This window comes from Ammospiza nelsoni, chromosome 10, assembly GCF_027579445.1.
Source record: "Ammospiza nelsoni isolate bAmmNel1 chromosome 10, bAmmNel1.pri, whole genome shotgun sequence".
NCBI classification, from domain to species: Eukaryota; Metazoa; Chordata; class Aves; order Passeriformes; family Passerellidae; genus Ammospiza; species Ammospiza nelsoni.
The window spans coordinates 9,915,266-9,927,536 of NC_080642.1; the positions used below are offsets into that span (position 1 = coordinate 9,915,266).

The 12,271-nt window shown below is 53.0% G+C and overlaps 1 protein-coding gene across 1 annotated transcript; it reads left to right on the forward strand.

Annotated features, from left to right (window-relative positions):
* Window positions 1–6,251: 6,251 nt before the first annotated feature.
* Window positions 6,252–10,495, forward strand: RTP2 (receptor transporter protein 2). The gene is made up of 3 exons (XM_059479490.1): window positions 6,252–6,419; window positions 7,474–8,220; window positions 10,399–10,495. The coding sequence occupies exons 1-3, from the start codon at window positions 6,274–6,276 to the stop codon at window positions 10,493–10,495; spliced, it is 990 nt and encodes a 329-aa protein (XP_059335473.1). The 5' UTR covers window positions 6,252–6,273.
* Window positions 10,496–12,271: the final 1,776 nt, after the last annotated feature.

A 12,271-nucleotide genomic window follows, 5' to 3' on the forward strand; every position in this document is an offset into this window, starting at 1 on the left:
ATTTGGGATAGCTTTCACCTTTCTTCAGGGTAAGACAGTGGACGGGGTGTCCCCTTTGGTCCCCAGTGCTGCTGAAGGCTCCCAGTAGCTTCCACGGGCAGTGCCATAACTGCCCATAACTCATGGCAGTTCATGGTTCAGCCCATCGGGGCTGTTTGCCAGCAGCAGCCCTGCTCTTTGCCCCAGCAGCTCTGACAGAGACCTGCTGTGGCCAGCAGGCCCCAGCAAACGAGGCAGGAGGCAGCTGCAGTGGGAAAGTGGGAGCTCCGTCAGCACTTCTGCGTTTTGCTTTCCCGTCAGACACGACACTGACATAGCTGAGAGGGTGGACCCTGCTTCATATTTTCCATCCTACCTCTCAGGCAGCAGAGGTGCCAGATCTTCAGCACTTCCTGCACTCCCTGGCTGCAACTATGACTCCTCCAGGTGCAGTTGCGGCTGAGTCCTTTCCTCTCTGGTTGGATGGTGGTCTGCAGCTGACCAGAGGCTCCCAAGCCATCCAGTGGGGTTGGAGGTGTAGCAAAAGCATCTCCCACTGCCTTTTGGGATGGGAGAGCATCCAGCCTGCTGCAGTGCCTGTGTCCCTCCAATCCCCATCAGCCTGGCTACAGTCCTGCCCATTGCAGGGAGGAAGGCTGGGGCCTCAAGATGCATGGGTTGAGTGCTGGGGATGCTCCAGGCTGCCAGACACCATCTCCCATCCCTGCTTGGAGCACAGGATGCCCAGCACTGACAGACATGAGCTGTACTCCCCTGCACCTGGCCTGGCACTGGCTGTGCTTTCTGAGCTTCCCCAGACCAAGCAGTGCCCTGAGATGGGTGTCAGGCCCTACACCCCACTATCCTTCTTGGGAATGGGGAATCAAGTGTGCACACAAGTGCAAGCACACACAAATGCTCATGACGCAGAGATGTGCAAACAAGTCACCAGACAAATTTGTGTGCACACCCTCAGATTTGCACAGCTACTGTACCAAATACCACCCTCCTGCAGACACACATCCCCTCAGGCCCCCATCCCTGTGCCACAGCTTCTGCTGAGCTGGGAGCCAGGACCAGCCAGGGGAGGCTGTGTGTGCTGGAGCTGCTGCATTTCCTGTGCAGTCTGGTCTGGCAGTTAGAGCAGCCGCTTCCGACCGCGGGCACCCCCAAGGAGAGGCTGCCACCACCTCAGTGCCAAAATGCTTCGTCAGCCCTCTGAGGCCACACACCCTCTGAGACCTCTGGGGAGCCTCAGCCTGGCCCTACACTAGGGTCCTGATGATGAGCAATGGCCCAGAGACCTCTGGGAGACCTCAGAGAGCTGGGACTGGTCCCTGTCAGCATCTGCGGGAAGCTGGATGTGTGGCAACGTGCCTGGGCTATACCTAAGCAAGAAAAATCCTCCTACATGATGCTTGAGAGCCAGCCTGGCTCCTTATACATCCCAGCCTTGATTAAAGGTGGTTGGAAACAACATTTGAGCAAGCTTCTCTTCAAGAAACCTGAACTCATAAACCATGTCTTAGGAAAACTGGACAGGTGGATGAAGATGGAATGGAAATCCTCCTGCACTTTGCAGTTGTGTCTTTGAGGAGAGCCATGCCATGAATCAGAAAATCACTGTTCCTGAGCACCAGGGCATTGCAGGTGTTGAGGGAAGAAGGGGTGGTCAGGCTGTAGGACAGCAGGGTCAGTTTCAAGTGAGCACTGTCCTGGTCACTGGGATGTCTCAGAAGTTTTTGATTAGGACAGATTGGACTGGAGGTGATGCATGAGGTATGTGGGTTATTTGTCCACTGGGTTCATGAGATGGCTTGTGGGTGGGACTGGTCTGTCAGGAACTGTGGTGTGGGAGCATTGCCATAGCCTTGACTATCTGGGAAAGAGACTGTTGTTCCTGGAAGAGAAAGGCTGGAGGGAGTTGGTGGGTGCTGTGCTTGGTGGTGGGAGGGGTGAGCTGCTGTGCAGGCTGCCTGGACCCCTAACCATGGTCAGGCTGCACAGCTCTGGTGTGTCCTGAGGGGTCTGGGTCCACAACATCTCCTCCATCCTGTCCCACCGAGAGGCTCACCCTACCTGTCACTGAGCTGTTGTAGCTTGCAGAGTATCTGTGTTTCCTCCTCCCGCCCTCATTCTGCTTTCTCTAGTTTTGCTTTGAGTTGCCTCCAGAGTTTCTTCTCCTCTCTCTTCTTCCCTTTGGTAGGATGTGATGCTCAATGAGGAGCTGACAGTCCAGATCCTGGTGCATGGGTCTTGGAGGGCCAGGCAGGAGCCCTGTGCCTGCCTGCTCCTCTGTCCCAAGGCCAAACTCTCTGCCCATGGTGCTGGCACAGAGCTTTGTTGGAGGGGGTCAAGCTCGCCCCTTATGCCTGGAAGGACCATCACAGAACAAGGAACCTAATGTGGAGTGATACCTGCCCATATCTTCACATCCATTTGCCCCCTTAAATCTCTCTCCATTGCTCAGCATCCCTCTCTTTCCCAGAAATCCAGGATGATGGGGCAATGTGCCCTCTCTACAGCCCAGCTTGGGCATAGCCCTATTTCCTGAGGAACTGATCCTCCTTTCCTCAAATCTACCCTTAGACAGGTGGGCCCTTCTGCTCCAAGGGTTCAGCTGTGCAGACAGTCCAGCATGGAAGGGAACCTGTAGCCACTGCTTGTCCCTAGAGCTGGTGGGTTTCACCATGACAAGGGGTGACAACCTTTCATTGTCAAATGCATCAAGGTTGGAGGGGGACTGAGGCACAGAGGGCTGTCATGGAGCTGTGTCCCAGGAGGATATGAATGTCCAAAATTCACTGTCTGCTTCATGGAAGCAGAAAAAAGAGGATCTGGGAAATTCTAGATGAGTCAACCTGCCTCAATATCCAGAAACCTGCTGGAACAAATTACCACCAAGTGGCAAACACTGACAGGGCAGTGCTGGGGCTGAGAACACAGATTTAGCTGGAACTTGTGTCAAACCATCCTCATTTTCTCTTCATTAGGGTGGCAGACTGGGTACCACAGGGAAAGCGGGAGTGATGCTATCTTTGTGCTGCCTTACATGACATTCTCATAACCAAATGAGGAAATGGGAAATTCTGCCACTATGGGTGGACGGATTCTCAAGAAGCTCTATCCCATGAGCAGTTATCAATAGCTTGTGCAGCAGACACATCCAACAGAGATTTTCTGGGGAAGCCAGGCTCATATGAAAGCAAGATGCTATTGAAAGAGGGTGTAAAGGCTGTTTGGATGGGGGATTAGAAACTGAATTCACCCTGATGACCTAGAGAAACGAGCAAAAATTTCCTGAAAGAACGACTGATGGAAAAGAATTGGGTGTGTTCAGGAAAAAATGAGGGAAGTCTTCAGAATAGGAAAAAGCCTCAGTATGAAGCAAGCAGTGAGAAGTGTTTAGGGTTCTGCCCTGTTGCTTAGATGTCAGTTCATCTGTCCTGTAAACCTTGATGTGCCCATGGACACAGCATCCCCACTGCTGAGGGGATGCTCCTTTCTGCAGTCCTGCATGGGGTCTGGGGTTGAATGCCCCTTTCTGCCCTTTCCAGGGACTGCTGGCAGGATGGAGCCACCAGGGTATGGGGTGACCCATGCCAAAGGAAGGCATGGATGTCCCAGCAGGAAAGGGGTGCATGTGGGCCAAGGAGAGTCCTTATGGCAATGTGGGCACTTCGTCCCTTGGCTGGAAGAGTGGGGAATGTGGAGGCTGACACATAGTGAGAGATGAAGAGGAGGAGAAAGAACTTTGGGAAACCTTCCTGTGCACGCAGAGGCGGCTCACCCAGGGGTGGGAGCTCAAGTCAAAAATAATTTTGTCCTGTGCAAAAACAGCAGGGAAATTACCACTGAGGCTGCACCTTGTGTGCTTCCTTCACGCATCCCACGGAGCAGCCATGGCCAGTGTGCTGGAGTGAAGAGGATTGGCAGGGTCTGACCCTGGCAAGGGCTGCCAGCCCAATGAGGTCACACTGTGTGCAGGACAGAGCATGTCCCCCACTCCCTGCTGAGGCCAGGCTGTAGGGAGATCCTGTAGAAACAGCTTTTGTTTCCAGGCAGGTACTGATAAGCAGCAGGGTGCTTGGGCAGAGCTGGGAGGTGTGTGTGAAATGGAACAGGATGTCGAAGCAATTTCGTCTCTGTGGGCTGTTCTAGGAAAGTCCCTTTAGTAGAGGCAAGTCAAAAGCTCTAATAGAGGGACCAGCACTCGGCTGTGTCAGAGATGACTGTGAGGGCTCAGCACACTGTGGGTCGTGATTTGAGTTGTGTTGCCATGACGTAGCAGGCACTGGTTTCCATCACAGCCAGGTTTTGAAGGCAGGGACCTGTTCCCACACCAGGAACCAGGTATGCCACTGTATCCCCACTGAGCAGTGTGCCAGAGGGGCAGTGTTTTAGCCCCTGGGGTGGGGAGTGTGGGGAGTGGTGCTGGTCCTGTGGAGAGGATGCCTTGTGTCAGCAGGCTCAAGGAGGAAGAGCTGGGCTGAAACCACAGATCCTTGTTTGGGTGAATATGAGAGTGTCTCCAGGGGGCTTCTCCTCCTCAAAATAGCTGGAGATGTTTAGCACAGGCATGCCCTAGATGTTAATGGAAGGTGTCAAAACCTTTAGGTCTTTCCTGCATTCAACCCCCACAGGGTAAATCTTGGACAATAACACAGAAGGGGTGAAGTGGACAGGCAGATGCTGCAGGGTGGGGGCTCCATCCTTGTCACCGTGTGTTGGCTGGGTGCCCATGCCATGCTTGGCCATGGTGCCAGCCGTGAGGCCAGCCCTTTCCCTACTTGGCTTCACCTTCTGCACCATGAGATTTGCAGCCCTGAAGACCCCTCTGTGGCAGGATACATGAAGGGGTTTTCTATAATGAATCTATAGACATGGGAGCCCCAGGGAAAGGAATGATAGGAGGCTGTAAAGATCTGCTGCTTTGTCTCTTCCTCCTCATGCACCAGGCCTGAGCCAAGGATGTCCCCCAGCTCCTTTCTGTGAACATTGAAAACACTGGTGGGATGATCCCTCCTTCACTGCCCTGTTTGTAGTTCACTGCCCCAGCCCAAGCAGGACCCAATGAACCCATGACAAGGGTCTTGGCAAGGGGATGACTCAGGGTCTATCCATAGGTGAGGGCTTTCTTCATAAGCCTCCTGAAGACCTTGTCTTGGCTTCTCTGCTTCCAAGCACTTTCTGTCCTTCCAGTCCTGCTCCAGATGATGATATCAAGGTGTAATTGAGAGTGGAAGGAACCACAAAGAAGGAAAATGTGGAAGCTGAAGGTTTGCTGTGCCCTGGGATCTCCTGGGGTCTCCTGCCTCTGCTGTCACAGGAGGGGCAGGGCACGTTGTGAAGGTGTTACAGGGCTCTTGGTACAAAGGACTTGCTGACTTTTCCCTTCCAGCAGCAAACATCAGAGCCTCCCTGCCAGGCTGTAGTTCCTGGGATTTACCTACATGGACAGCCTGGAGTTAAACCTGCCTTATCAAGATCTTTCTCAAACTCAAGTCCTGTTATCATTTGGCATCTTATCTAACCTGCTTTCCATCCTGCATAGCTCTCCATGGGATTTCCTGGGGGACCTGCACTCGGAGAGGGGTGAGCTGGGAGGCAGAGGGCAGCAGGCAGCCCCAGCCCTGCTGTTTATACCTTGCCTGGGTACTCTCAGCTCGGAGCACACCTCATCTCTTTTGCTTTTATGCACTATGCTGTCCTCCCCAACTTTCCACCCTGAAGTTTCATGTTAGGCCTTTTTCTGCTCAAATTGGCTGAAAATAGGTAAAAATAGCCCATGGTTGCTGGCAGCTACTGAGATAGATAAGGTTATCTGGAGCTTTATCAGCTGCTGAGTCCTGCATTTTCGATGGGTTTCACTTTCATTATTCCTAAGCCGGGCAAATCTCTTAAATTCTCCCCACTGCCATGAATGTGATGGGCGTGGGCAGCCTGGCAGGAGGTTTTGTTTCCAGTCTTTCTGCCTATGGACAGAGCAGCATTGTGGCTTTCCAAGGTCAGGGGTTCATGTGCATATATTGAAGAAATCTGCTTTGTCCTTACTTTAGGAGGGATTTCACCTGGCCAAGACCTGGTGCAGTGTCAGCAGAGACTGTTGACCCAGAGATTTGCATGGGGTGGTGCTGCTCATGCAGGAGCAAAGGTTCCCCTCTCCAAGCACAAAAACATTGTTGTACAAGGAGGAAAAGTATAGGGAAAAAGCAGTTGCACATGTGCATTCAGAAGCTGCAAGCTTGACTTGCAAGCTTGGTCACGACCCCTTCCCCAGCTTCAAGTGGAACTATGAGCATGTGGCAGAACATTTTTGCAGTGAAGATTGAAGAAATGCACGTAACAGATCCGTGGACACTTCTGGAGGATGATACCCTGCAGGTGCAGGCCTGCAAGCCTGGCTGGAAGGAGTTTATGCCGCGCCGTGCTCTTGGGAGGTAGGGGGCTGCTGATGGACCCTGTTGGAGGGGCATCAGGGTTGATGGGTCGATATGTGGACCTTTTCCTTTTTCAAAATTTGCTTGCAGGAAACGGGGTTTTGAGCAAAAGGGGGAGTTTGGAGGTGGATGAGGCTGTGAAGGGTTTCTTAATTTTTGTTTGAATCTCGGTGGGTTATTGCCAAACTGGAAAACATGATATTTGGAGGGGACAATAGTTCAGCAGGTCCAAAGGGCAGCTGCTATTTGGCCAGAATTTCTCCATGTCATTGTTAAGATGAAAAGAGCTCCTTCAGCAAGTAGGGGGAGTTATATCTCACTAGAACCAAATCTTCTGGGTTTGCACGCAGGGGGTGAGGAGAGGGAGAACCACTGTGTTCTGGGACATGGGGTGATGCCTCAGCAGCCCCTGCACCTGCACCAGGCTGCAGGGCCTTGGGCAGAGGGAGTCTGTGGCTCTGCATTGCTCATGGGAAGCCCCATCCCAAACACTTCCACCCTGGGCATTGCTCAGACACCTTGCGTGAGTGGCACCAAATGAAGACCTTGGTTGCCAGCCCCAATACAAATTGTGCAAGATGAAGAGCTGTGGCTGCACACCTTTTGGCTCCTCAAGATATCTTTGCACCTGCCCTGCACCCTCCACCCACACTTTCCTTCTGTTTTGCTTTTTATTGTCTTACCCAGTCTTGGGCTTGATGCTGGCTTTCTGCTGAGCTGTGATGAGCCAGCACGGGCGAGAGGATGGAGTGTCCCAAATAGGGACCTGATGCTACCCATCCCAAGGGCCCCTGCTTTTGGCAGTGGGGCCAGGATCCCAAAAGACAGCGTGGCTTCTGAAATCTTTAATGCTGAGGCCAGCCCTCAGCTCACATCTGTGGTGAATTTCCCAGACAGGCATCATGCTGTCAGGGGGAGGACAGTTTGGTGTAAAGCTTGCATGAGTGAAGTTAGTCCATAGTCTGTGTTAACCCTCGTCCCTACTGACTGTGCTGAAAGCCTCTAGCTCAGCATGGGCACCTGGGATGAGCTGGTCTCCTCTTTGCCCTGACAGGTTTCAGTGCTCCCAGTGCTTTTATAACTGGTCTTCTGCCAAAGTGCACATCGTGTTCCACATGTACCATGGCCCAGGCTGGGGCACGGTGTGGATGCGGATCTTTCGCCAGAAGTGCAGGCGCTGCCCTAACTCCGGGCTGGAGGATCCTCAGTTCAGCCCGGACACTGTGGAGACAATTCTGCACAACCTGGTGATAAAGATCCTCCAGTATTTCTACAAGAAACCTGTCCAGCCCTCTGACCTCCTGGAAGTCGTGGTGGATAGACCAGTGACGGGGCCACACGACTGTGCCCACTGCGAGGCCTGCGAGCTCGGCATTTGCAACAGGTCACAGAGGGCCCCGGCACTGGATGCCTGGAAGCCCTTGATGGGTGAGGACAAGGCCAGGATGCACAGCAGCAAGCCATGGGTGGCCTGGCCTTCAGATGTCTGGAAGTCCTTAACAAATACGGGGGAGGCTGGAACCCATCACACGGAGCCATGGTCATCCCTGGGATCAGATGACTGCAAGCCCTTGGTTGGTGTGGACAAGGCCAGGACCCATCGCACTAAGTTGAAGTCAGCCCCAACACAAGTTGCCCGGAGTAAAACAAAACCCACGACATCTCAGACCCTGAAACACCAGGGCTTAAGGTCCCATGAAGCCTCGGCCCACCACCCCTCACCCTCCAACAGCAACTTAAGGCCCCATGAAGCCTCGGCCCACCACCCCTCACCCTCCAACAGGAACTTCTCCTGGAAATGGTGCTGCTGCATTGGCAGTTCTTTGCTCGGTGTTCTGGCACTGATCATCTTCGTTGTGCTTTATTTGACCATCATGTAGAGGGACCTGGAGATCACAGAGAGGAGCTGGGGTGATGGATAGGGAAACTGATGAACTGCCTGGAAAATTGGATACCCAAGGTTCAGCCCTTGCTCTTGGCTCAGCAAGCTCCCCAGCTCCTGGTGGCATGGGATGCCTCAGCCAGGCACCTTATCCAACAACCTCTGGAAGACTGATGGGTCTGGTGGATTCTTACGAGACATATTCTGTATGAGGATGAATCTCCCAGCTACCCTCATCCTACCAGCACAGGATGAGGTTTATTACTTGCAGGAACAAAACAACCTCCTTCTCCTCAGCCCAGGAATGCATTTGTGCTTTTTAATGTCTCAAAAGCCTTTTCTAGGTGTGTGTGGGCATCTTGAAGGGAAGCTTGGGGCTGTTTTTATCTCCCAGGGTGCTCTGCTTCCAGAGAGGCACATGCCCATCTGCCCTGCCTTTGGCCAGCTGTCTGGGTACCCTGCAGAGGGAGCAAAGGGTGCCAAACTTGGCAAGTGCAAGAAGGCTGTGGCAGCAAGTCCAAAGTCTAGGCCCCAGTTATGCAGAAATTGCAAATATTGGGCTACAAAGGGGAAGATGCAGACTCTTGCCTTCTGCTACTTCACCTTTCAGGGCTTTAGGGACCTAGTGGGTGACTTAAGGCTGGGAGGAAATGTGCTGTCCCCATGCAGCCTAACACCCTGACTCTCACCTTCCCAGCAGGGCAGCTGGGCTCCTGCAGAACTTACCCGTGGGCACAGCATGTCCTGTGGCCACAACTGATTCAGCTGGGATGGAGAAAATTTTCTTCTTTGTAGCTGTTACTGCACTGTACTTTAGATTTAATATGGGAGTAATAATGTTGCTAGCACACTGATGTTTTAGTAATTGCAAGTAGTGCTTACTCTAAGTCCAGGACTTTTCTGTTTCCTGTGCTCTGCCAGTGGAGCAGGTGCACAGGGAGCTGGGAGGGAGCAGGGCCAGGACAGCTGACCAGAACTGGCCCAAGGGACTTTGCACACCATAGATCATGCTGCTCAGTGGATAAACTGGAGGAGTTGGCTGGGATGGGCTGATTGCTCTGGGGGATGGGCTGGACATCAGTCAGAGGGTGATGAACAACTGTAGTGTGCATTTCTTGTCTTTATTATGTCTCTCTCTATCTCTCTGTTCATGATTGTTATTATTATTAATATTTATTTTATTTCAATTATCAATTGAAATATTGTTCTTATCTCAATTCACAGACTTTACCCTTTTCCAATTCTCCTCCCCGTCCTGCTGGGGCAGGGTGGTTTGACTGAGTGAGAGGTTGTGCTGTACTTAGTTACTGGCTGAGCTCAAACCACAGCAACATGAATAAACTTTTGAAATAGCCTGTAACCTGTACATCACAAGCCCCAAACACAACCATGGTTACCAAGATCTGTCTTCTCTGGGACCCTGGGGTGAGCAAGTGGTGTTGGGGGGCCAAGGCGTGCCCTGTGAGAGAGAGCATTGTGAGGGCTATCACCTGGGAGTGCACTGGTGACACCAGGGATGGGAAATCCATCTCCATGGGGTCACAGGAGAATCCAGAAGATGCAGCCATGCTGCTTACCTGAGTAGCAGAGTTGAATTGACAACCTCCAAATAACTTTGGGTACTGAAATAGATTTTAAATCTGTCAAATTAGTCCAACAAGAAGCAGACCTGCAGAACCACTGAGGCAGCTGTATCCTTCCTCTCCTTGCTTTGCAGATGATTTGATGCTGAAGATGGGTATGATATTAAAGATTTTGTGACTGGATTAGTGGAAGAATGATGGACCAAAGGAGAAAAAATAACCAAACTCAGTGTGGCTTACATAGCTCCAATCCCTGGCTGTGCAGCTTCCCATGTGCTGTCCTCTCCTCCCTGCTGTACCTTGAAGGCCCTTTATGCTGCTTTTTCTGCTACTGTAAAGTTCATCTTTATTCTCAGCTAGGCAACCTGCAGGCTATTGGTTAAAAAATAAATATAACAAGAAATTGGTTAAAAAAATAAATATAACAAGAAAAGACTGTGTATTCTAGACGCCGTGTGGATTTGGTTTCTTAAGTGCTCTAACCTGCTTCTATCCCACCGACCATTCTCTTCAGCAGCGCCTTCTCTGCAGCCTCAGCAGCCCTGGCCGTGGAGCCACCAGATGGAGCTGCAGGTCCCCGGCACTGCTCCGGGAACCACCGGGACCAGTGACCCGCCAGCACTGGGAGGGGACAGCATTCCCCGCATGGGGGATGCCCTCCATGCCCTCCCTCCCTCCTGTTTCTGTGGCCAGCTGCTGCCCTGTAGCACGGTCCCCCCAGAGCCCACCCCACGTGTGTCCGGGGCTGGTCTGTGGCTGAGTGGCTCTGATGAGTGCTCTGCTGTGATCAGACGAGGCTGATCCTGCAGCCCGGACCAGCTTCCTTCCCTCCTGTGCTGCGAGCAGCCCGCCCCTCCCCGACAGCAAAGATACGGCCGAGTTTCCTGCTGCCACTGCCCACAGCCCTCTCTTTCCATGCTGAGGATTTCCCAGCCCCAGGGACCGTGTCCGGGCTGTCTGTGCCTCCCCAGCCACCCAGACGCCGAGGGGGAACTCCCTCGCCTCTGCCCGAGATGCCAGCTCTGGTGGAGACTAGATCCCTGCAGGGGTCCCCGTTTTCCTGCTTGAGCCTCTCTGCTCTTTTACAAGGGCAGACCCACTTCTTGCTCCCCTGCAAGTCTTTTACACCCCCCCTGTGCTCCCCCTTCCATGGCCCAGTGTGAATATTCTCCTTTTCCCTTGGTTCCCTCCTCGCTGCTGCCTTCTTGCCTGCCTGTGTCCTCATTCTGTGCAAGCATGTCCCCTCCCTCATGCAGCCCCCTCATCTCCTCCCCAGTCCTCAGAGCCACATGTGCATGAATGGGCTTCTCAGCCATGGCCTCGTTTTTGGGGTTCTTTCCAGGATACCCCTTTCCAACATGCAGTCGTGACCATTACTAGTTTCTGAGCAAACTGCCTTAAAATTCTTCTTTCTGGGGCTCCTGGCACTTTTGGGTTCAGAGCAAGCACTCCTGGCCTGGCTGTCGTGGGAGCAGTGAGCCCATCCCAGAGGATGAAAGAAGAAGGATGCTCAGTCTGTGGGTTTTGTGCAGGTCCTGTCTGCCCCCCCAGTCTGTCTGAGATTGGGCTCTGCTACAGCCAGCTCTCAGCTCATGCCTGGCACTCGCAGCCAGGGACAGCAAAACTTCACCCAGGGATGTTTTGCTGGCTTTTCACCACAGCCAGACTGATAAATAGCTGTCTCCATGCCTGTCTCCCTGGAGAGAAGCTCTCACCACTCCGGCAGGTTGTGAGGTGCCAGAAATGCAGAACCCATTGTTGGTCTCACTTTTGTCCTCGGCTGTCTGTCCCCAGCCCCCTGCAGCCACCACAGTGCCCGTGGGTCACTCGGGGCTGGCACAGCTTGGTGAGCAGGGGGTGAGGGCTGGGCTGGGTCGGGATTTCCCGGCAGGGCTATTGACGGGAGGCGGGGAGAGTCTGTATTCACCAGCGGTCTGTTAAAGGGCAGCAATATTTTATAATGTGCCCCAGGGCTGTCTAGGCTCAGATCTCATAGATGCTGGTTTAATGCTCAGGGGACCAGGCCTTCGTTTTGCTTTTTCTCTGTCCTCTCCTCTACTCCCGTGATGTCTCTGGAAGTGTTGGCAGACCTGTGAGCCAGCCAGACCCACCATCCTCCTCCCTGCCGTCAGTGCAGAGGAGCCTGGTGCTGTTTTTCAGTTCTGTGTCATAGGAAAATAGGGATCAATAACCCAGCTCCCAGCCCTGGATGCAGGCACATGGGAGGAAACAGCCCCCATTATTTTAAGCTCCCTCCAGAGTGGAGATTTTCACAGTCTCTGGTGCAGAGATGTCCGGCAGAGTTTTGTCCCTGTCTCAGCTCACATGCAGATCCTCTGCTGTGAGGACATTCTCCTTCAGTCCAACAATGAGTGGGAATGGGCTGA

Bases quoted from the DNA above. Each gene is read 5' to 3' on its own strand.
- RTP2 (XM_059479490.1), top strand. From the start codon at position 6,274: ATGAGCATGTGGCAGAACATTTTTGCAGTGAAGATTGAAGAAATGCAC. The intron at 6,420-7,473 runs GTAGGGGGCTGC...TTGCCCTGACAG, and splicing joins CCGCGCCGTGCTCTTGGGAG to GTTTCAGTGCTCCCAGTGCT. The intron at 8,221-10,398 runs GTGCTGCTGCAT...CATTCTCTTCAG, and splicing joins AGGAACTTCTCCTGGAAATG to CAGCGCCTTCTCTGCAGCCT.